General features: G+C 33.8%; 1 protein-coding gene across 4 annotated transcripts in view; it reads right to left on the bottom strand.

The window, feature by feature from the left end:
• Window positions 1-215: 215 nt before the first annotated feature.
• The window catches only part of LOC123694945 (oxysterol-binding protein-related protein 1), a 42,205-nt gene continuing 18,582 nt past the window's right edge, over window positions 216-23,838 (bottom strand). The window contains exons 1-10 of one of the 4 annotated variants that reach the window (XM_045640616.1): window positions 19,893-19,948; window positions 16,591-16,739; window positions 10,435-10,655; window positions 9,917-10,032; window positions 8,432-8,574; window positions 7,715-7,915; window positions 7,136-7,334; window positions 6,773-6,889; window positions 803-1,017; window positions 216-452 (exon numbers count right to left, since the gene is read on the bottom strand). In XM_045640616.1, coding sequence (XP_045496572.1) covers window positions 344-452; window positions 803-1,017; window positions 6,773-6,889; window positions 7,136-7,334; window positions 7,715-7,915; window positions 8,432-8,574; window positions 9,917-10,032; window positions 10,435-10,655; window positions 16,591-16,625 — 1,356 coding nt within the window. In that variant the 5' untranslated portion in view covers window positions 16,626-16,739; window positions 19,893-19,948 and the 3' untranslated portion in view covers window positions 216-343. Of the gene's footprint in view, window positions 453-802; window positions 1,018-6,772; window positions 6,890-7,135; window positions 7,335-7,714; window positions 7,916-8,431; window positions 8,575-9,916; window positions 10,033-10,434; window positions 10,656-16,590; window positions 16,833-19,809; window positions 19,949-23,838 lie in introns of those variants that run through there. The other 3 variants (XM_045640609.1, XM_045640605.1, XM_045640597.1) reach the window with 3 other exon arrangements.

Below are 23,838 nucleotides of genomic sequence, written 5' to 3'. Positions count from 1 at the left end.
AATTTTTAATTAATAAACAAAAAATAACACAAATATTTGTCTAAGAGTGGAAGCTTAGTAGAAACTAGAAGTAAGATTCTTAGTGTAGTAATCCATTGACAAGAAAAAAAAACAGGAATAATATAGGAAGAGAGAGAATAGAAAAATAAATAATTCGTAACATGTTTTCGAAATAGTGTAAAATAAATCTGTATAGCAAGATAAAAAAAAAACAGTATAAATTTAATCAATAAATTAATCCTTAATTAATTTTAATTTTGATTAGCTCCAAACAGCTTTTTAGAATAAGCTGTATTTTCTCCTGGAAATAATTCACATATTTTAAGCTATTGCCAGAAATCAATTAAAATATATCGATATCCTTCAAATGCTCATAGTTTCTGTCCCAATAACCGCCATTGTAGAGCCAGTCTTCCTGCTTCGTGTACGGATTTGTGCCTTGACTGAACCACCTGAAAATTATACATATTATATTGGTAGCTCTCACACATATTTATAATTTTTGAATTATAAAGTTTAACTATAACTTAAAGGAATTTCTTCTAAGAATTTCTTATTCTTAGTGAATTATAAAATTCAAATCATAATTTTCGGAACGTTTAGAAAATATAATGTTAAAAACTAATCTGGTCCGGTCTGTCTTGGATCCACATAGCTGATAGCAATTTAAGAAAAATAAAACAGCCGCCGCTCTTCTCCGCAGCCGCCGCATCTATATCGCCCTGTTCTAGGAGCAGTAGCCACCATGTCCAACTCATTGTCATCCCAAAATACATCATACCTTCCTAGCTACATCACTTACCTCGGTTGCCATCCATCTGGCGACTTCTTAAGCATCTTCCTAGCCGCTCGCTGCTTCTCCTCTAGCCGTGTCTTCTCTACGGCCGCTGCATCTATATCTCCCTGCTCGAGCAGGCGGATGTCGGGCCGCAGCCGGCTGTCCGTGGGACAGAGCTGGCCCTTCATGTCGCGTTCTAGCTCGTTGAGGGACATCGCGAATTCCGTGAATTGGTAGTACTGGAAGATTAGGTTCGGGTTAGGTTGAAGAAGTTGTATATAAGTTGTACTATATAGATACAACGTAAAGGTAGACAACGACTGTTGAAGTCCATTTCTGATAAAAGTGTAGGTGCTGTGCTGACGCAGGATTTTCGGCCGCGTCGCACAGTCACATAGCGTCGCCCCTCAGTTGTCCCATAGCTCGCGCCACCGACCCACGTTTTGTAGTTAGTGAATATAAATAATAAGTTTTTGTGTAATTTAGAAGAAATATAAAATTTAATTGGCCGCTATCTTTAATTTCATCTCCCTACACACAGCTACACTAAATTGGTGACCCCGACGTGATCTCGACCGGCGTGATATATCGACGTGAGTGTGTAGTAGGGAGAATAAATATTCAAAATTAATATATAAATACATATATATATACGGACAACTCAAGAAGAAACTACAGGGCGGTGGCAGCGGTAAAATTTAAATAACTTAATAAAATTTAATAACACATAAAAGTACATATAAAAATTAAATATCACCATGGAACCGGTTAAAGAAGAATTTGCAAGTTTATCGTCAATCTCCATTACGTCCCGCATCCCAGATTTTTGGAAGAAATCGCCGAAAATATGGTTTATTCAAACGGAGGCAGTTTTAACGCCACAGAAAATGTCAGATGAAGCGAAATACCAAATAGTAATTTCTAAATTAACGCCAGAAGTCATCGAGCAAGTCACGGACATTTTAATTAGCCCGCCGGAGACAGGAAAATATGAAAAATTAAAAAGAAGATTATTACAAATTTTTGAAGAATCGGAAGATCGACAAATAAAAAATTAATTGGCGAAATGGAATTGGGTGATCAAAAACCGTCACAATTAATGAGGAAAATGCAAGATTTGGCGCGTGGACGAGTAACAACAGAAACACTTCTAGTTTTATGGCAAAATTTATTACCGCCGGCAATAAGAGCTGTTTTAGCCGTATCCGAGAGTAAAAGTGAAGATATTTTGGCATCAATAGCAGATAAAGTTATGGAGAGCATGACACCCTTAAACTCGGTATCAGCAGTTCAACAGTCCAGTTTAAGCAACAGTCCAGAAAATATTTTGATTGGTGAGATAGAAAAAATAAATAATCGACTGAGAAGATTGGAAACAAGAAATAATACATCAAATTTTAGAACGAGGTCACGATCCAGGTCAAGAGGTAGATTTCAACGTAATCAAAGGCATAATCCCAATTGGCTTTGTAAATACCATTACAAATTTAAAAACAAAGCGACGAAATGTGTGAAGCCGTGCAACTGGAAACCTAGTCAGCGTGAGAAACCAGCGGAAAACTAGCATCGGTGCAGCCAGCGACGGGTGCCTGCGACCGAGTCTACAGAAATAACCGTCTCAGTGTTTTGGACAGAAATTCAGGACTAAACTTTTTAGTTGATAGTGGTGCAAATGTGTCCGTCATCCCGCGTAGTGTGGTGTATGGTAAGGTTTATGCAGAAGGTAATAAATATAAATTATTTGCTGCTAATGGAACGGAAATTAAAACATATGGTATTCATTTTTTGTCTCTAGATTTGGGTCTGAGACGACCGTTCCGTGGGATTTTTATATTAGCGGATGTTAAGCAACCAATTATTGGTGCGGATTTCTTAGCTAATCATAAATTATTAATTGATTTAAACGGACGTAGATTGATTGATCAAGTAACTAATTTGAGTACTAAGGGAAATATCTCAAATTCTACTGTGCCCACTTTAAAAACAATTATGGAATGTCCATATTCCGATTTATTGAATAAATTCCCTGATTTAACTAAACCTATTTCTTACAAAGAGACGCCAAAACACGATGTTTGTCACTATATCGAGACGACAGGACCGCCGGTGCATGCGAGAGCGAGGCAGCTTCCTCCTGACAGGTACGTAAAGGCTAAAAATGAATTTATTGTTATGCAAGAGTTAGGGATTTGTAGACCGAGTAGTAGTCCTTGGGCAAGTCCACTACATATTGTTCCCAAAAAGGATGGTAATATTAGGCCTTGCGGTGATTATAGACGTTTAAATGCAATTACGAAACCAGATCGTTATCCAGTACCACGTTTACATGATTTTACATATATTTTGGGTAATAAGAAAATTTTCTCTAAATTAGATATTAATAGAGCCTATAATTCTGTCCCTGTTGCAGAAAATGACATAAAAAAGACAGCAGTTATTACACCTTTTGGTTTATTTGAATTTATGCGTATGCCATTTGGTTTGCGAAATGCTGCGCAAACTTTCCAACGTTTCATGCAAGAAACAGTTTTAAAAGGTTTAGATTTCTTATTTATTTATATCGATGACGTCATTATCAGTTCAGAATCAGAAAGTCAGCATAGAGAACATTTAGAGCAAGTTTTTGATCGTTTTAATCAATTCGGTATAACTATCAATTTTTCAAAATGTAGTTTTGGTCAGCAAAAATTAGAGTTTTTAGGTTATGAAGTTTCGACCGAGGGTATTAAGCCGCTCGAAGACAAGGTTAAAGCAATTTTAGATTTTCCTAAGCCTAGTACTATAGAAGAACTTAGAAGATTTTTGGGCATGTTAAATTTTTATAGATCTCATATTCCTCACTCGGCTGAACATCAGTCAGAGTTAAATAAATATCTTGGTAGTGCGAAACGGAAAGACAAAAGTAAAATTAATTGGAATAAATTAGCAGAGCAAAATTTTGAACAATGTAAGATCGATTTGAAAAATGCAGTTTTGTTGACATATCCTTCCTTAGATTCTCCATTGTCTCTTATGACTGACGCTTCAGATACGTGTATAGGTGCAGTTTTACAACAAAAAATTAACAATATTTGGCAACCTTTAGGATATTTTTCACGTAAACTTACGGAAGCTCAGCGTAAATACAGTACCTATGATAGAGAATTATTAGCGATATATTTATCAATTATTCATTTTCGCAACATGGTTGAAGGGCGCGAATTAATAGTTTATACAGATCATAAGCCACTTTGTTTTGCATTTAGTAAAATAGGTACAAATAGGGAAACTGCTCGAAGAACTAGGCAAATTATGTTTATTAGTGAGTTTTGTACAGATATTCGTCATGTAACAGGTAGGGAAAATATAGTCGCTGACACGTTATCGAGAATTGAAACAATAACATGTCCCACCGTGTTAGATTTCGCAGAACTCGCCCGAGCGCAGGAAACGGATGAACAACTTGCAGAAATGCGACACCGGTCAAACGTAAACAGTCAATTTACACTTAAGCGTGTTGCAATGTTCGATTGTAATAAACAAATTTATTGTGAAACATCCACAGATAGAATTCGACCATATTTACCTAAACAATTTCGACGTTTAGCTTTTGATGCTGTGCATAATTTAAGTCACCCGGGTATTAGAGCCACAAAAAAATTAGTAACAGATAGATATTTTTGGCCAGAAATGAATAAGGATATAGGAATTTGGTCTAAAACATGTATTAAGTGCCAAAGAGCTAAAGTCTCAAAACATACTGTATCCGATTTAGGAAGTTTTCAAGGCTCGAGCCGTTTTGAGCATATACATATTGATCTTGTAGGGCCATTGCCAATTTCATCAGAAGGGTTTAGATATTGTCTAACAATCATAGATAGGTACACCAAGTGGCCCGAGGCTTTTCCTTTAAAAGAAATTACTGCGGAGACTGTGGCAAAGGTGTTGTATGAGGGTTGGATTTGTAGGTTCGGTTGTCCCCTTAGGCTTACAAGTGACCAAGGTCGACAATTCGAAAGTAATTTATTTAAGCAGCTTATGTTATTAATGGGAATACAAAAGTTGCGGACCACCCCATATCATCCACAGAGCAACGGTGTAGTAGAGCGTTGGCATAGATCTTTAAAAGCAGCGCTTATGGCTCGTTTAAATTGTAATTCATGGGTTGATGAACTAGCAACAGTATTGTTAGGGTTACGCACAACTGTTAAATTAGACACAGGCGTAACTGCAGCTCAAATGATTTATGGCAGTAATATAAGGCTGCCTGGTGATTTTTATGACACAAGTAATATAAAACCGTGTGACGAACATAGTTATGTTGATAAATTGAGGTCGATTATACACAGTATGAAACCGGTACCTAGAATTAATAAATTACCGTGTAAAATGTTCATTCATAAAGATTTAATTGATTGCGAATATGTATTTTTAAGAAATGACACCGTACGGAAACCATTACAACCGCCGTATGATGGGCCATATCGTGTCATTAGTAGAAAGGATAAAACTTTTAAAATTCAATTAATGGACAGACAACTTAACGTTTCAGTAGATAGGTTAAAACCTGCATACGTTTTACCTGATGATAATAATATTGTGACTAAGTTCACAGGTAAGTCTGTTAATATGAGTGATAGTAAAATTAATGATTTGCTACATACAAAAAAGGTAATTAAAAAGGTAACGTTTGAGACAGACAAATCCAGCTGTAAAAATTATGTTACACGATCAGGGCGAATACGAAAAACGCCAAGTAAATTTATGTTTTAATCATGTACAATGTACATAGCCATTGTTATTGCAATCATGCAAAGTTGCAAATTGTATGTTGTTGTTTTAGGTCACGTAATTCTTTGAATTTAAAGAATGGTTATATTTAAATATTTTATTCAACATTTTTATTTTCAAACTATATACAACTAAATATATACATTTTATACAATTATTTTTCTATTTACAATATTTTACAATTTTACTATGGGATTAAATCAAACCAAGGAAAGTGTTGTCATTAACGAAAGTATTTCCAATGTTTCAAAGCTGGAAAATAAAATTAATATATTTGGAATCATAATAATTTTCATTGCAGTTATATTAATTAAATAAACTTGTGTATTAACAGAATATGTGTAAGTTATATTTCTTTGTGTGTTATTAAAATTTTAATGTCATGACGTTTCATATATTGCATTGTTATTGTATTTGTCGTCATAGTGTAAGAGACGGGAACAATTTTAATTATATTTTCGTATTAATTGTGAATGATTTTATTTGCATGTTAATGTACTAGGTACATGATACCTTAATATTATACATTGCGTATTTTTTTTTTATTAATAATGTTACTTTACATTATAATGTTTGTGTGTATGTAATGTTATGTTGTTCGATCGTAGGACTTTATTAGATTGTATTGTTGGCAAATGGCCGCAATGATGCCAAGAGAGGACATCATAACGTTATATCAAACACCATGGCTGCAGACTAGTAATTTTTATATGTTAAGTATCTTTTTTAAAAATAAATGTTCGTGTGTTTATAAAAATGTTTCACCGACTCCTGAACTAATCTTGTATTAAGTTTCACATTGTTATTTTTTGTCTGTCAGCAGAATTGTTAGGGTTCGTTGTGCGAGTTAGTAATCTAAATAAAGATAATTTAATTTGATTTTGTTTAAAAATGTTCCACATTTTTTTTTGAAAAGGGGGGAATATTGTAGGTGCTGTGCTGACGCAGGATTTTCGGCCGCGTCGCACAGTCACATAGCGTCGCCCCTCAGTTGTCCCATAGCTCGCGCCACCGACCCACGTTTTGTAGTTAGTGAATATAAATAATAAGTTTTTGTGTAATTTAGAAGAAATATAAAATTTAATTGGCCGCTATCTTTAATTTCATCTCCCTACACACAGCTACACTAAAAAAGTATCGATAAAACAGATGCAAATGAAATTTTCAGAAGCCCTCAAGGTGAAAGTTAATGATAACTTTAACTAGATATATTATTCAAGGTACCTGTGCGCTTGTGCTGGGTCTTGGACGAGCTTCCCAGAGTGTCACGGAGCCGGGTATGTCAATGTTGAAGGAATCATCTGGTTTGGGTACCTCGTCAGATGTTTCTGCTTCTTCAGCCTAGATAACCGTAATATGAAATGAAATAAAAATAAACAAAAATGATAATGAAGAAGTTAGAACAGCTTAAAGATGTAAACTTGGGCAAAATCTTAAGTAGTCAGGTCAGACTTATAGGCTGAGAGCATTACAAATTTACAATCATTAAAAATTAAAATATAGATTCTTCCTTATACTATGAGTTTTGAATATACCCCAGTCTAATGATTTGCTTCGCGAAATTTGTTTCAGAAAAATAATACTCACATCCTGTATCGACATAGACCGTAGCGCGCCCACCTTAAAGCTGTTCAACTTAGCCAGCACCTTCTTGGGCGTGTGCGCCGGCGGCGTCTGCCCCGTCGCCTCGTCTCCACGCTCCTTCGCCCACTGTTCGTATGCGGAGGCCGTGCAGCATTTTATGTATTGCGTCCATTTGCCGTACAGGAAACGGAGGCGCTTTTTGCTGGAAATTTATGATAGAGAAGATTGAAAATCTACATCTACATTGAAATTCTACGAACCATTCCATAAACCATGGCAATTATGGAAATAATAATTAAGTTAGTACGAAAAGAGGCTCTATTTTTAAATTATCTCTATTTTTATTACCAAAGCGTGCCCGAAACAATTATAAAAGCTTTTGGCAAAGGAAAATTAGGTTATTCTTTAATCTATTGTTAATTAAACAATTATTAAACCTGCCAATGTTTCTATAATAATAACTCAGGTTAGTAGTTTAATCCTTAATTAATTGCCTTGAATTATAGTACTTTTCTAGATACTTTTCATTCAATAAAAAAATATACCTTCAAAATTATCACTTTATTTCACCACAAACTTTACCTCGGATCCGTAATGAACCCGTCAACCCGATGCAGATCCCTATTATTGAAACCAGCGGGTTTGAAGCAGAGGTTCGCTTTAAGTCCCGCGCCACCGTGGCAGGTGACCTCCATAGCGCCATACTGCTCGATCCATAGCTTGCCGACGATCACGTTGTGGACGCAGCAGTTCACGTTGCTCCATGTGTAGGCTTCTCCCCACCTATAGTTAGGAATATAGGAATTGTCTCTACTGCATACACAAATTGAAGTAGAACAGATCTTATATCCATACTAATATTATAAATGCGAAAGTAACTCTGTCTGTCTGTCTGTTACTCAATCACGCCTAAACTACTGAACCAATTTGCATGGAATTTGGACATAGGCTACTTTTTATTGCGAAATATGTACTACGAGCAAAGCCGGGGCGGACCGCTAGTAGGTATATATTTTTAAGTTAAGGTTGATGTTGTCAGATAGACATTTTATTTACCCTATAAAACATGAATTATTGAAAATTGAAGAGCTTTTTCCGAAATTTAGATTAAAATTAGATTTTACCGAATTACGCAATTAAACGTAAGTGACGCAAAACCTCGATCAATAGGTACTTTTAGTAGAAGTAAGGAATAAGTCCAAAATATCCAATAGCAAAACTTCTTCAACTCCACTGCATTTCCAATACCAATTTTCCTTCGATTTGGATCGATCCCAAACTAGGTTACAGTTAAATTACCTGGGCAGTTCAACCGTGACGTGTCCTTTAGGCTGTATCTCGACACTCTTGCCGCAGAACTTTAGTTTTGGGTGTACGGAACCGTGGAACACGAAGTGGGGACTGTCTGCGTGGAACGCGGAGACTGGTGGGTGGTGTGATACCTAAATATAGTAAGTAGTAAGTATACAAAATATAACTTTTCAATATAAATATAGGACAAACTGTTTAACCTCATGAGTTCTGACTCATGAGAAAATGCTCTGGCATTTATTTACAAATTGATGTGTAATAGGTATGAGAAACGGCAACTTTTCAATCTACAAATAGCATCCAATATAAAATAATGTTTTATATTTGAACAACATGAAAAACATGTACTGATTAAGGCTCATTAGAATAGACTCCAAATTATACATAGGGTAAATGAGACACGTGTGCTTATTATTCTTATAAAAATATAAAATAAAAGAAACAATTTCAATCAATAAAGTGACGAATATAATTCCTTCCTTTGTATATAATATATCTGTCGTGGTCATATCGTAGATTTGATCATTTCATGATATGAGTGGCCATTTCACGAAATGGTCGCATATCGTGAAATGGCCAATTTAGTTTGGCCACATCATGATGTGGTTTGGGCAGATCAATGATAAGAAATCGTTTCACGATATGGCCAATTAATCGTTGGTAGAGGCGCTGCAAGCTCTGTGTTTATGTGATAAGATGGCGGCCGCTGGCGAAAATTAAATTATTCGCAGTTAAAAACTTCATAATTCGTTTAATAACAATATTATGAAGAAAGTCATAGCAAAGCATTTACGACGAAGAGGTACGAGTACTATGGAAAATGTGGATATCTTATATGTGTTTTAGAAAAAATGCGACTTAAATAAAATAATTTAATAAACTACTACTATATTATTATAATTGTTTGTTTTTTAAAAAGCGATCCGCTTCTGGCACTCGCCGGCCGCTGCCGCGGCACGCTCCCTTTGCTCGCTCGGCTCGTGCGTTGTTTATCAAAGTGTAACCTAACCTAACCTAATTGTTTTCTATTGCAAAAACGATTCGCTTCTGGCATTCGCCGGCCGCTGCCGCGGCACTAACTTAAATGACATTAAACAAGTTTTAAAGAATATAGTTATTCTGAATTTTTTAAATATTTTATGGACTCTTTATATTTTATACGATCTGGCCAAATGTGGATGACCAAATCGTGAAACGTTGACGATTTAACGATCTGATCAACCTATGTTGGCCATTTCACGATATGCGACCATTTCGTGAAATGGCCACTCATATCATGAAATGATCAAATCTACGATATGACCACGACATATCTACCATGATTTAATTACTCGCCAAGTAAAGGTAAACACATTGAAAACAATCCTGCTAGTTTCATTCATATAATTAGACATTCAAGAATCACTTCATTGATGTTAAAAGCACGATACGTGTCCTTCTATAAACCTAAATATAAACCAATTATGAACCAACCTGTTCACACACGGCTCTGAACTCAGGCCGCTCCAGTTCGTACGTCTCCCCCAGGAGGGGGTTGAACGGCTTCCCCAAACGCTCCCAGTTCGACGCTAACGCACTTACTGCGAACGCTAGTGACATACAGAATTGTTAATTGCTGCTATGACTTGAAAATTAAATGAGGGAATCGGTCTGATGAGTGAGAATGTATGAAGACTGTGAGCTAATTGGAATATTTTAATTTTAATGTTGATTTAATTCTTTCATATTATATTTTACACTTGTTGTCGTTTGGTATAATGGAGATATAACAATAGCTTCAACGGAGAAATAATTAAGAAATATGAGATTTTATTTCTAAGAATAAAAGCCGTCTGTACCGCTGTCACAAGTGATCGAGCCGTTGCAAAACAACACCCAACAAATTAACATTCACATTAACAATATTAGGTACAATGTCTTGGTTAACTTGCATCTGAAATGATTCCAGGTGTAACCTTGTAAGTGCTCTATTCAGTAGATAATTTTTTTACCAGCAATATATTCCATCCTGGCCACCGGGTCCGATTGTTCTGACGCCATCCTCAACAGATGAGCGTACTCCAGATACTCCAGCATTCGCTGCAGAAACGACAGCGGCTCATTGAAAACCACCGGCATCGTGATCTTTGACAGTTCCTTGCCGACGCAGTTCTTCAAAACTGACCACAGGGAGAAGTCACCGCGGCTGAATTGGGCCACAGGAAGAGATGTCCTGGGAAATGATGGCCAGATTATGTATCAGGACATTACCATTTCTAGTAATTGAATTTAGTATATTTGCTTCTGGTATGTAACTAATTTAGGAAGCTTTAATTCAAAGAACTGTTTAACATAAGTTAAGAGAACTTTCTTCTTTCTTAAATTAGATGAAAGTCAATTATGATTGTAATTATCTCTTTATCACCTAATTATTTAAGAAACACAAGGGTAGGTACTCACATCTAAAAAGATCAACATTTGACATTTTTATGAAAATCTCTTGAATGTAGGTAGGTTATATTTGCCTGTGATATTTGCTAAGACCTTTTTTCCTTTAGAAAGTGAAAGGTTGTGTTAGTCCTTTCAATTTACCCAAAAAATTACATTCATTTTTCTTACAAATAAAATTCTATATTCTTCTGTAAATAAAGGCTAAAAAATTCCCTCTCGGACTCGTTACATATAAAAGACACCAAGAACGAACTCAGCATCCCGAATTCAATCACGTTGTGATGCAAAGACTTCAATTTAGTGTGACCTTTTGTAAGCAATTTGACTCGAAGCTGGAACAAAAAACCTTTCCGAAAGTTTTATCATTAGTCGTCTACACAAGTACTTGAATGTTAAATTACTTTCATTTTCAGGAGCTAAAGTTAGAGAACACGACGGAAACCTGGCCCGTCATTATTCCTTACGTAATTGTCGAAAATTCACCGTCTATTGTAAAATATGGACCAATTAAGGTAGAAAAAATAAAAGTGTAGTTTTATTTGAAAATCTGGATCGTAAAGAGCACTGTAATGTAATAAAAAAACGCTTTTTATGTGTTTTGACTGTTCTATTTTACGACCATTACAAACTTTTGGGATTTATACTCCGAATTCAGGACAAGATGAATAAGTAACTATGATCATACTACAGAAAAAACTAGGTACCTATTATAAATTAACAAATTTTACACAATAATATGTATATTAGAGTGGACAGTTAAAAAAATACCTACAAGGCTGCAAGGTAAAGTAGGAGGTAGGTACCTACGGAACGTGGTTTTGGAAGAACTTTCTCGCTCGTAAAAAACGAATACATATTGTTTGTATCCGACTGTCTATAGGATATTAAGTCGGAAATTTTGTAAAATATAAATAAATAAATCCTATTTATTTCCTAGCCCTGCCAACCCTACCTGTGATGCGAAAGTACAGCGTAGAGCCCTAGCCGGGGCGCTTCGTTCAAGGTCACTCCCGGCGATCAATACTGCCACCCGGCGTTCCCGCTCAGGGCTTCCATCATAACAAATACGAGAATTGTATAATTTCCGTAAACAGATGTACAAATAATTACTGATTGCATTTTGATGTGAATTTTATGGCGTTTATGATCAAGATCGTGGTCACATTAATCGAAATGGTGGAGTTACAAAATTATCCCTAAACTAGATGATTTCTTTAACTTTATGATTAAGAATATCCCACCCTGCCTAAATACGTAATAAAAATAATCGCCCTTTCATTATTCATAATGTACGCCTTCAATAACTTGCATATAAAATTTAAAATCGTAATAAATAATTTTGAAGCGACTCCGGATTTAAACTGTTGAGTATTAACATAATAAGTACGTATTTACATTGGTAAGATATAGAGTGAAAACATCTTCATTTTTTATAACAATAAGATTTTGTACTTCACAAAGGAGTTGAAAATTGATGCAATATAAAGCTCTACCACAAACCGCAAAGTAATTTTCTTTGTAACAGAAAGAGCAATGTTTGCTTCGTTCCACACACGTGAACACTTGTGACTCGACTCTTGAGGTCTTGTGAAAGAGAATATTAAATTGTTTAGAAAATGGAGATAGACGTTAAACGTCCTGGAATCAAATTACTTCATTGTGTCTCCTACACGTCTATTTTCTCTCTCCTATACGTACGGCTATTTTCTCTGAACTAAACTGCATTTTATAACACCTACAGTTATTATAATTATTATTAAGCCACAATATTTTCTATCCTTTCCGAAGATATTAACTTGTATTCTCACTTAAATATTGCAGTTATGGTACCAAAAGCCAATATGTATTGGTTTACCCAGTCATCACTAAAGATCGAAAATATACCTATTAATTAGCCATTCCCAATGCCCATGTTCACAGATCGAAAATGGTTTATTGCTCTAGCGGTAGCCTCTACCTACTTAAAACTTAATGGACCGCTAGAAACTTTACGCTATACTAATATCAATTTAGAGCTTAAAACAATAATACATTTTTTAATACCTATTTTCTATTTCATAAACTAAGTACTTTCTTATTCTGTAACTCATTCTGGTCTATCTAAAAGAATAATATCTAAGTACCTACTACGTTCTACTAAATATTACCATGGTATTGCAAAGGATTGCTTTCAATTCCAACTCTCTTAATTATTGTAATTGGTTTCGTTGTTGAATAAGGCATTTTTATTTCTTTTGTTCGACCTTATACTTGAAATAAGACCCTTCATTTGACGTTGAATACCGTACTTATGTTTTTTTTTTCAATTGTTTGCATTTGCTTTTAAGTCGATGCTGATTTCCTTAAATTCTGACTAAAAAAAACACTAACTAAAAATATGAAAGAAAGCCTACAAATTAGATGTTACCCGCAAGTGGTTATAATAGGTAATTGCTGAGCAAACTTAAAGGTTGAGCAAATTATATCACCACTCTATTACAATTCTCTATTGACAAAATAAACATAAACAGTTACTAATTTAGACGTTAACACACAAACACACATATTTTAGGTACAATAAAGTAAAACTTTTCACACAAAACATAATAATAGGTATATTGTATCCTCTATTTCACTCTAAACAAGAGATAATAATATGTATCTTTTATTGCACTCTAAAACAAGAGAATATTAGTACATCTCCGGTTAAAATTTTCAGCATGAAAGTTAAATATCTATTATGTTTTAATCTCGTGTCACAATGTTTGTCCTCAATGGACTCCTAAACCACTTAACCGATTATAACTAAATTCGCACACCATGTGCAGTTCGATCCAACTTGAGAGATAGGATAGTTTTTATGAATAAAAATGTAAACATGTAGGTACCAGGGGCGAAGCCGGGGCGAACCGCTAGTTGGTTTATACAAACAGAAATTCAATTGTGTCCGAAAACAAAGCACGTACGAGTGGCATATGCACATGCATAATTTCGACGCCTGCAGGCTACAGGCTGAATACTGTAAATCAATATCGATTTTAAATATCGATTTATAGCCATAGCAGTTGCTATTGTATTAAATGTCAACATTGGAGTCCTAATGACGTAGGATCCTAATGACATAGAAAAAGGGACCAGGGACTCACAAATAGTAAAACTGAATTCATAACTGAATGACTTTTGAACGCCCTCATCAAACGTCTCTGTTTTAGTTATATAGTAACTTTTCGGTAATATATGCTTTTAGTATAAACTAGTTGTTGTAGTCGCTTTTAGGAAGTTATAATTACAAATCAACATGGGTACAAACTACAAACAGGGAGGATAACTTTGTCAGAAACTCACTTTAATTAACGACAACGAAGGTTTCTGTCTGCGATAGAGTGCGTCGTCTCGTATGAATTTTGGAGTGTTCTGAACTTATCATGATGATACCTAAATAATATTTCTTTGTTCTCATAGGTATAATAAACAATGCAGGTTTCTCAAAAATATATCGCAAGCGAGGTTCGTTATAGGAAGGTTGAATTTTCACCAACGCATGTTTCCTGCATCTCTTCCAATCTATATTTCTCTTACCTTATTCATTGCCTTATATTTTTTATTTGCTTTTACCTTATATTACCATAAACTGTTTTATTTGCCTTCTTTTCTTCTATAAAGAAAAGAATTAGGATAATTCATAGACATAACAATCTCATCTAAAAGCATTTTCACAGTAAATTGTCTCCCTCAACAAGAGAAGAATTTCCTTAAAGCAATATTATGAGACGGGCTTACAAAGTTAACAACAGGGATGTAAACAATCTTGCGAGCAAATTGCGTAGGATAAACTTGTTATGTCACTTGCAAGGACTTGATTAACTGAGGGGATGAACATTGAACATGGTTAATTAAAATGTCGAAGATTCCCGACACTCCATTATTGGAATTTGATGCTTGTGTTGCTTATGGACAGCTGAATTGGTTATTGTCGTGTTTTGGTGGAGGTGGAGATTAATTTTAAGGGACAATATTGATTGTGAATTTATGACCTCTTGATTAAACTAACTACAATAAACTGATAGGCAAATGAGACTACTTATAAATGTTAGAAAAATGTAAATTAGTCCTTGTAATTATATACCTAACTTATTTAATATTAGCATTGTCTCTATACCTTAAGATTCGAAAAAGTGTGATATAAAATAAATGGACCTACTGTAAAAATGTACTACCTATAAAATACTTTGAATTGTAGCTAAAGTTTAACTAATAATTTTTCACCACGATTCAAACTAGGTGCCAAATTTTGGAGAATTTACTTTTATTTATTCAACGTTGGCACAGACACAGAATGAACACGTCATCACCAAAAATGCATTGATATTTAATTCTTTTTTATTTTTAAAACTTTGTGTTAATGTAGAGTTTTCCTCATTGATGTCTTTAGTTTAGTACCAACACACTATGGAATTTTCTTAACATTTATTTACCTAAGTACTATATAATTTTTTATGAATAGGTACACACAGATAAAAGCTCAATTTCCAAAAGCTTTTCCTTGTAATGTAACGTTCATGCGAATCCTCGTCGCTCTGTGCTGCGTAGTGAGTATGGTTTTAGACTGTTACATAGGTAGGTAACATGCGTTATTAAGCTATTGCATAGCTTCTATCGCGGGCCTTGAGCGCGGGGACCGAATCGAGAAATTCCGTAACGAAAAACCTCACGCTCCTCACTCCGACGGGCGGAGGTGTGGCTTGAAGGCATGCTATGCAATAGCTTTACCGCGGCTGTCCCCGAGTGCCACACGTCTTTTTTTTATTTATTGATTTATATGTTGGACCTTCAAGCTGCTTGCGCTACGTTTATGAATTACCTATGTTAATTATGAATTATCTAATTAAGTAGAAAAGCAGAATAGAAGAAGGCAAAGGAAAAGAACAGAAGAAACATCGCATCGCCGGTGTTTGTGCTTCTGTTTGGTTAAATGTTACACATTTTTTTTTATCTAGGAGCTTTTAGGAAGTGTCTCTTTGAGGTTTTAAAAATTAGACGCTAAAAGTCAAGCGGTGTATAAGTAATGCTCTTAGATAAAATTTAAAACGGCAAATATTCAACGTTCTACAAGTGAATGCTCTAAACTCTAGACCTAGAGTCTAGTGTGTCAACACCTTTCTCTAGAGTTAGGTATAATATAAGTAGACTCTTTATCTATCTACTTAGTCAAAGGACTCCACTATTGGAGATAATCCTTGCCCAGAGATTAAAGATTAAAGTTAACTTTTGAGCTGCGCTCGTCTGATATTTAAAATTTTCACCACACTCTGGAATGATGGCGATACATATCAAATAATTTGATTTGCCATTGGCAATTTCGTATACGTATTTATGTACCTAGTAATCGTAAATCCTAGTTAATCTAAATTAAAAACAAAAGAACCTAAATGCTAAAGAGTACTTTGTAGTCACGTAGTATTTTCAAAATGATAGCTAACTCTTTAGAGAAATGTACCTTGATGAATTAATTTTATTTCTGTGTAGTTTTTTGGATACATGGTCTGGAAGAGTTGAGAAAAGTTTATGCAGGTACCTACTTGGTAGGTACGAAGTTCTGCATGCTGCGTAGGTAATATACATATTATTATAGACTTTACTATATCCGTTAGGTACTATATCCGCTTATGAACCTACTATACAAATCCTAACTAGTAGGTATATTAAAATATCTTTAACTAGAGCTTATAATAACTTACCTATATTTGTACTGCCTGTGAGCATTATCTTCCATCTTACAACCACCAACACCAGCAATGTATTCAGTCCACACACAAACACTCCACTCAAGTTTTTTTAATCTGTGCCTTTGTTTTTCTTTTATTTTATATCCATTCTAGAATGTCAACTGTGGTGTAAATAATAAACAAGATAATAAATGAGCGAGTGGAGATTGATTTGCATATTTTGTCAAAAATAATTTAGTAGTAAGCACCCATACCTAGTAGTTAAAGGTACTAAAATTTGTAATGATCGACGAGCGCCAACGAGTTATTTGGCATTAAATTTTATAGAAAAATGCAATCAAAAACAGTAGGTTATTTCTATCTTAGTTTGTTATATGAAAATTTTCCTGTAAAATAGCATAATGTTATTAAAATGCTATAAAAATATTGTTTGTAAAGAATAATAATTGACAAATAAGGCTTGTCGGTGTTAAAGATGTTAACCTAGTAGGTATTGGGGTAGTATAGAGTACATACTTTAGATGACTTTAAGCTCTAAATACCGAAATTTCCAACATTATAAGCCAGTATTGTTCACAAATAAGATTGTTTTAGCCTTTTTAGCGATAGAGCCCTTGTCTAACATACCCCTAATTCTCAACATTTATCAAACGACATAATACCCTGCAAAAAATCTGCAGATAAACCATTACAAAGGAGCACTTTGATAAATGTGTTTGACATTACCAAAGTAGGTCAGGGACACAAGGGTACGGCCCGTTTAGGGTGGGTACATACTGTATAACTACCTGATTTATACGTGTATTTCATCTGAAAGGCGTAGGCGTAGGGTCCTTCAGAGCTAAAAGCATTCGAGGGAAAATGCGACAATTTTTTTCATATTCCATATTATGTAAGGGACCTATCTCGGAGTGATATATTTTGTAACAATATGTTGCTTTTTATCGTAGAGTATATTGGGTAGGTTGATTGTAAAGGTAGGTATGGAAACTATGTATACAAAGCTCTCTACATAATTTCCTATATAACAACAATAATAATTGTATTTTTCTAAATAATCAAAGTTAAAAAGGTTCATCAGATTAGATTAAGACCAATTTTACCTCCTTTGAAACTAAATCCAAAGTCATTAAAAGATTAAAAGCCTTGAGATAATCTAACTCTAAATAAATTAAAAAAGAAACATCGTCAGCGCCTTTTAAGGGATTAAGATTTCTTTTGCGTCTTGAGTCTTGACCCATTTCCAACATTGTAATAAGAAAAATCAAGTCGTATTACGACGTGCCATGTTTATTAACAGAAAATTCTTAAGAGACGAATTAGGTAATTATTTTAGATATACAGTGTCGTTTTTAGATCTAGATGGGATGGTACATGTAGATGAGCAAAAGTTGAAAATTTGTTCTGTAAAATGTATTCATGTTGTATTCATTAAAAGCAACGTCCAAGTTCCAACTTGAGCGTATTTTTCATCCAGCAAGATTAGATTTTTACGGCCGCGGCATTCATTAGTTTTTTTAGTTATTCATAATTCTAAAATAACATTTTGAAGTGCCTTTTTAGGTACTATTCTAGTATATATATATATATATTTTACAAGGTTATCGTAAATAACATGAAAAATACTTTATTGGGATAGTTAATTGTAGAGAAATAGTTAGGTACCTTCTCTATTTTTACAGGGTGTCCCACTATTGGTATACTAAGCGCGAAAGGACTTGTAGTTTTGCATACACTGATCACGTAAAAAATATCTACTTAAACAACAATTAATTGCGTCAAAATTTTTTTCCTAAATTTTTCCCGAAAATCCATGTTTTCTTCTCTAGCTTCGCGCAACCGGCATGTATCGCTATGTGCGAGACAAACTCACTGTATTTATTACACACTTGTAGATTATATTGTTTGTGTGAGACATAACAATTGGTTATTACATAAGCTGTTTTACCGTACTTTACAATTTATATCAATGAAGGACTTGGGATGTGGTAAGAGCTCTATCATCGGATTTCCCGTAGATATTTATTAATTCCGGGCAAGTCCGGGTACCCAAAGGATCAGCTTGACAAGTTCTTGAAAATTGGATAATGATAACATATTTAGCTCTATCCTTGTATTTGTTTTAAGCATTCATATGCTACGAAAGCAGGGCAGTAAAATTTCCAAGGCTTGTGTTAAAAAATCTTCCTTTAAAGATCAGGTTAAAAAGGTCTTAAAATCGAGAATATTGAGCTTAGCTATTCATTATTCGATGTAGATCCAGCAATTCTTCAGTATGTTGTGTTTTAGTTTGTGTTGAATTAAGTTGTGTAGAGCTAAGATAGCTAAAAGGATTGCACCAAGTACGGTAAGCGCATTTCCTCCCCTGTGTAAAACAAAATATGACTCATTTGCTGGAATAGTGCCAGACTTATACCTTTGGAATAACCTCGGAGAACCTTGTGAAGATTTTCCATTTTATTCGATACTGCAGTATCTTAATTTTATTTCATTGCGATTGCATAAATCAGTTATTATTAAAGGTATATCGATATGATTCCATGGCATTTAAGTTGGTTTAAGAAGGTCATTTTGAATAACAATTTTTTTTTTTGAGAATTCTGAATATCGTTCTGTATTCTAAGAATTTTAGTGGAAAACTTTGTTGTAATAGCTATTTTATTGCCTCGTTTTGAACGTTACTGCTACGTATTATGAAAGAAAAGAGAAAATATTATCCCGTAAGTAGAATGTATAGCACGCACCCTTAGTCACGTCTGTGAAAAATGAGCTAAGTTTAAGAATGCGGGAATGGTGGCATTTCACGTGACCCCGATGTCTCACAAATTTTGTGTACAATGGGAATGTTGCAGATATATCATTGTACATGTACATACATACATAATATTTGAGTTATAGGTACATTGCTGTCTCTTTCAATATCTTCGGTAAAAAAATATATAAAATAGAATGTCTATGCTTAAAGGTCTCTATCCCTATCCAGGTGTTAAGTCTATATTTAAATGGTTTTTATACTCATATGACCTGATAATTAAGTAGGCCATATACCTCTTTCTAAAACTACGAAGAAGATCTGTTCATATCTATATATTATATTAAGATTATATTGAACTACTTGATAAATCAAATGAAATGTATGAATCGTATCTCTGTTCATTGAGTTATTAAATCGCTTCATCCCTTACGTCCTAATTTACCGGCTACCCTTAACCTCGAACTTGAAATCGATACCTGCTTTCAGCAATATCGAATCACCACTCGCTGTCCTGAATTACGATTACCAACCGATCTAATTACATAATATTTAAACTCACGATATTTTTGAAATGAGAGTCCAAAACGTAACGCACGTGTGCACTGGCCGAGCGCTGCGGCGCAACTACCTATATATATAAAAGTACTCTGTGGGCGCAACTGGCTATTTCCCCGAGACTGGCGGGCGCCTCACGCCACCCACAGCTTAATGGCGCCCAACGTGGGCCGACATTAGATCGCGTATCGAATTCACTCTGTTTCCTATACATTAGCCGAATGATTCATATAGTTACTTAACCATTCCACCACCTCGTTTCCCCTATTTATCCTGCTTGATTACGTAAATAAAAGCTCTTTGGATCGTTATGGATATAGCGCTATTCCATTGAGTAGGATTGCTTAACTTCGAAGGTGCTATACTGCTTTGGATATCGTTGTAGAAGTATTGATTTCGGCTACAAAGGTGTTTATACCGGCTAATATTGTCTGGGGTCGGGAAGGTCAAATCGGTCACTTCTCTATCTCTTATTTATAAACCTGTTTTTTACACGAGAGAAAATTTAAAATGAAAAAAAAAGTAAATTAAATGATACATTTAATACAAAAAAAATGGTCAAAATATAACTTAAAAAAATAATTGGTAATAAAAATACTATAATAATATCACATCGTATTACAATCATCACATTCACATTTTTACAAAAGCTCGGAAATGTCAAAGAATACAAAGAGCCGATTACAAATGTCAGAAACTATATTAAAATCATACAAACATAATATTAAAATCAATCTTTCATTTTTTATAGAAATTATAAATGAAAAAATGATAAAGGAAAAATTGTAATAGTAAAGATGGACACAGCTCTTCAGTCAATACTTTGATATTTTCAAACGTAATTCAACAGATGCATCAATTACATATTGAAACACATTTAAGGATAGTTCTTATGCGAGAAAACAAACTATGGGTCAAGAAAGATTCCTTCATTCATAGCTTTGTCCCTTTCTATATCCTCTAGAAAGAGAAAGATATATTTTTAACCTGTTTTTAAAAACATATCGAAAAAGAGCAGCTACTATTGTTCACCTTGCTCTTATTAAATATATACGAGACAGAAAAGGACAATGATATGTGAAAGCGTCGTTTTTAATGATCCTTTTAAGTACTCAGAAGCCATACACAAAAACTAAAATAGAACGTCAAAACATGAAAATTAATGGTTCAAAGTCATGTAAGATCTTTCACACATTATCTATACGTTATAAATGGATTAATGATATCGATTTCCTCGATATTAATACGGCTTAATAGTGTTGTCTGAATATCGATATTTACAAAACAAATTCAGTAACATCTATCGAATGTACTGGTATTTTACTACACTAGTGATGTACCCTTATCGATAATCTTATTCAAGAATGTTTATCGTTAGATAGACAACACTTACACCTTAGAATGTGCAAAAGATCTTAACGCAGTTCAAGGAAACAATTATGTACCTGGTTTCTACAGACACGATTAGTTTTTTTCATGTATGTATGATATTTATGAAATTTAATATTTTTTTTATTTTTATTAAAATGCTTTCAAAATCGTATCTGGAATAACCAGAAAAAAAGAATTGACTGAGTTCTTATAAATTAAAATACGACTGCTAGATGACTATCTATCTCTTTTTTAATTAGCATTTATAAATACCGTATCTCTTTCAAACTTTTATGTCCAATTGTTTGATTCCGTCTATTCTTTAAACCTATGACACTATTTATGCCAATGTTTAAACAATGATTATGATGGCTCATAAAAAATAATTCTAATATTGAAATCAAAAACTTTCCGTGTACATGTTAATGAAAATCACTTCTTACATTTAAATTATAATTTTTTTCTTGCTTACATATGTTGTACTTTTAAGATCTCATGAAACTGCACACGGAAAGTAATGAACAATGATGTAACAGGGAACAAAACATCGAACAGTTCACATGAAAGAAAAATCAATAAACAAGCAAAAGATTTTCAAAAGATTTTTCCAATAAAATTTGAGATTCAAATCAGTTTTAATTCCCAATTGAAAAAAAATATAGTCTCATTTTATATTATTCTGCTTTCAATAACTAAGCTCTATCCAATTCAGCCACGCATATAATATGTGAGAGCGAATAAGCAATCCACAAACTGTCAATGCGCAAGTGAGACAGAATGCTATGCAGTCAAAAGTTCTAGAAAAGCGAATGTAAAATATTATTTTTATATTTCCTTTTTATTATTCAGTTTGAATTGTTTTCTCAGCTATGTCACAATTTTATAGCTATTATTTTGTTAATTTCCTAATGTGTATCATCTTGAAATAATAAATACATTAATATGTCATAGAACATACGCGGGCAATGTCACTTTGACAGGTCAAAATAAACATAAATATATAAGAAAAAGAAAAAAATTGTACTTTTGTGGAAAAATTACATATTTGAACTATAAGTTAGATTTTTATACCAATAATTTTTCATTTTTTTAAATGTCAAATGAAAATCTGTAGTGCTAAATAAATATTTCCAAATTATTCTAATCCTCATACTGAAATGAGTATAGTTATTGAGAACAACATTAAATTACTGCCAATTGTATAACTAAATAAGCAACAAATTATTCCAAAATTTGCGCAAATAGTTTGTCAAGTTCCAAAAACATGCCGAAAGTCGTTTAAAATTTAGAAAAAATTTGCACGACCATTTTGAGCTGCAACAGAAAAGAAAATCAAATGAAACCAACGAACGAAAAATCTAAAACAATTAATCATATAAAATTTTTTTATTTATGAATATTTTGTCATCATTTTAATGGATACAACACTGCAAATAAACGTCCATACTTATTAAAATCATAATTTGGAATGATTAATTATTATAGTTTAAAAAAAACCTCACACAGTCACATTATTCAGATCCAATTTTACAAAATGTGCGCTTAATGTAATTAAATCGAAGCACCATATAAGGCAATAATTTTCCAAAAAAAGCAACATAATAATATGTACAACTTATACGCAACACAACATAATAATTATCACAGATATTTTTCCAATTTTTACAATATTACACCGATTCTAATTAAGTAGAAAACAAATACCAAATTCAAAATAAACCATAATTAAAATTTACGACAAATGTTACCATCCCAGGTTTAGTAAATGAATGATTCTAACCCACACATATACACAACCAATAAAAATTATTTTGCTCGTCATTATACCTAATTCCTATTGGTCAAAATATATTGTTTAACTGGCATAATTATTGTGTTTATGTGTGAGTGTATGCAACACCAAGACAACATCGTATTAACATGAAACAACAGAAAAGTACTGGTAAAACTGTACTTTATCGATCATCGAGTTGAGAGGAACAAATTTTTTTAAGCTATTGCATAGCTTCTATCGCGGGCCTTGAGCGCGGGGACCGAATCGAGAAATTCCGTAACGAAAAAACCTCACGCTCCCCACTCCGACGGGCGGAGGTGTGGCTTGAAGGCATAGCATGCAATAGCTTTACCGCGGCAGTCCCCGAATGACATACGTCTTTTTTGTATAACAAAATATGCGTAACAAAAACAAAATGGAGTAACTTTCTATAGTAATTTTCCGATTTCCAAATATTCGGAACTCAAAAACTAAAAATTTCTGCCAACTGAATTTTTAAGATTTAGGTTCCATAGAGTAATAGCTAACCACAAAAAAATTTACGCCTTTCAACTGGACGTCCGATAAAGTACAGTTAAGCCAAAATACTATCATATTCCAAAATATTCGAATGGCAACCATTAAAAAATATAAATAAATACACGATGTTTACTATAATCAATTCGACTATATGGAAACAGTATCAAAGTATTATATAAACAAGAATATAAAATTTGCGCAAATCGCTTGTCAAATGCTATAAAATGTTCATCAAATGTCATTTGTGCTTGAAAATGTAAAATTAAAGCGACCATTTCGAACTGGA

Source organism: Colias croceus, chromosome 1, assembly GCF_905220415.1.
Source record: "Colias croceus chromosome 1, ilColCroc2.1".
Classification (NCBI taxonomy): domain Eukaryota; kingdom Metazoa; phylum Arthropoda; class Insecta; order Lepidoptera; family Pieridae; genus Colias; species Colias croceus.
The sequence above is the reverse complement of the archived record's forward strand: the minus strand, read 5'-3'. Positions and strand labels throughout refer to the sequence as shown.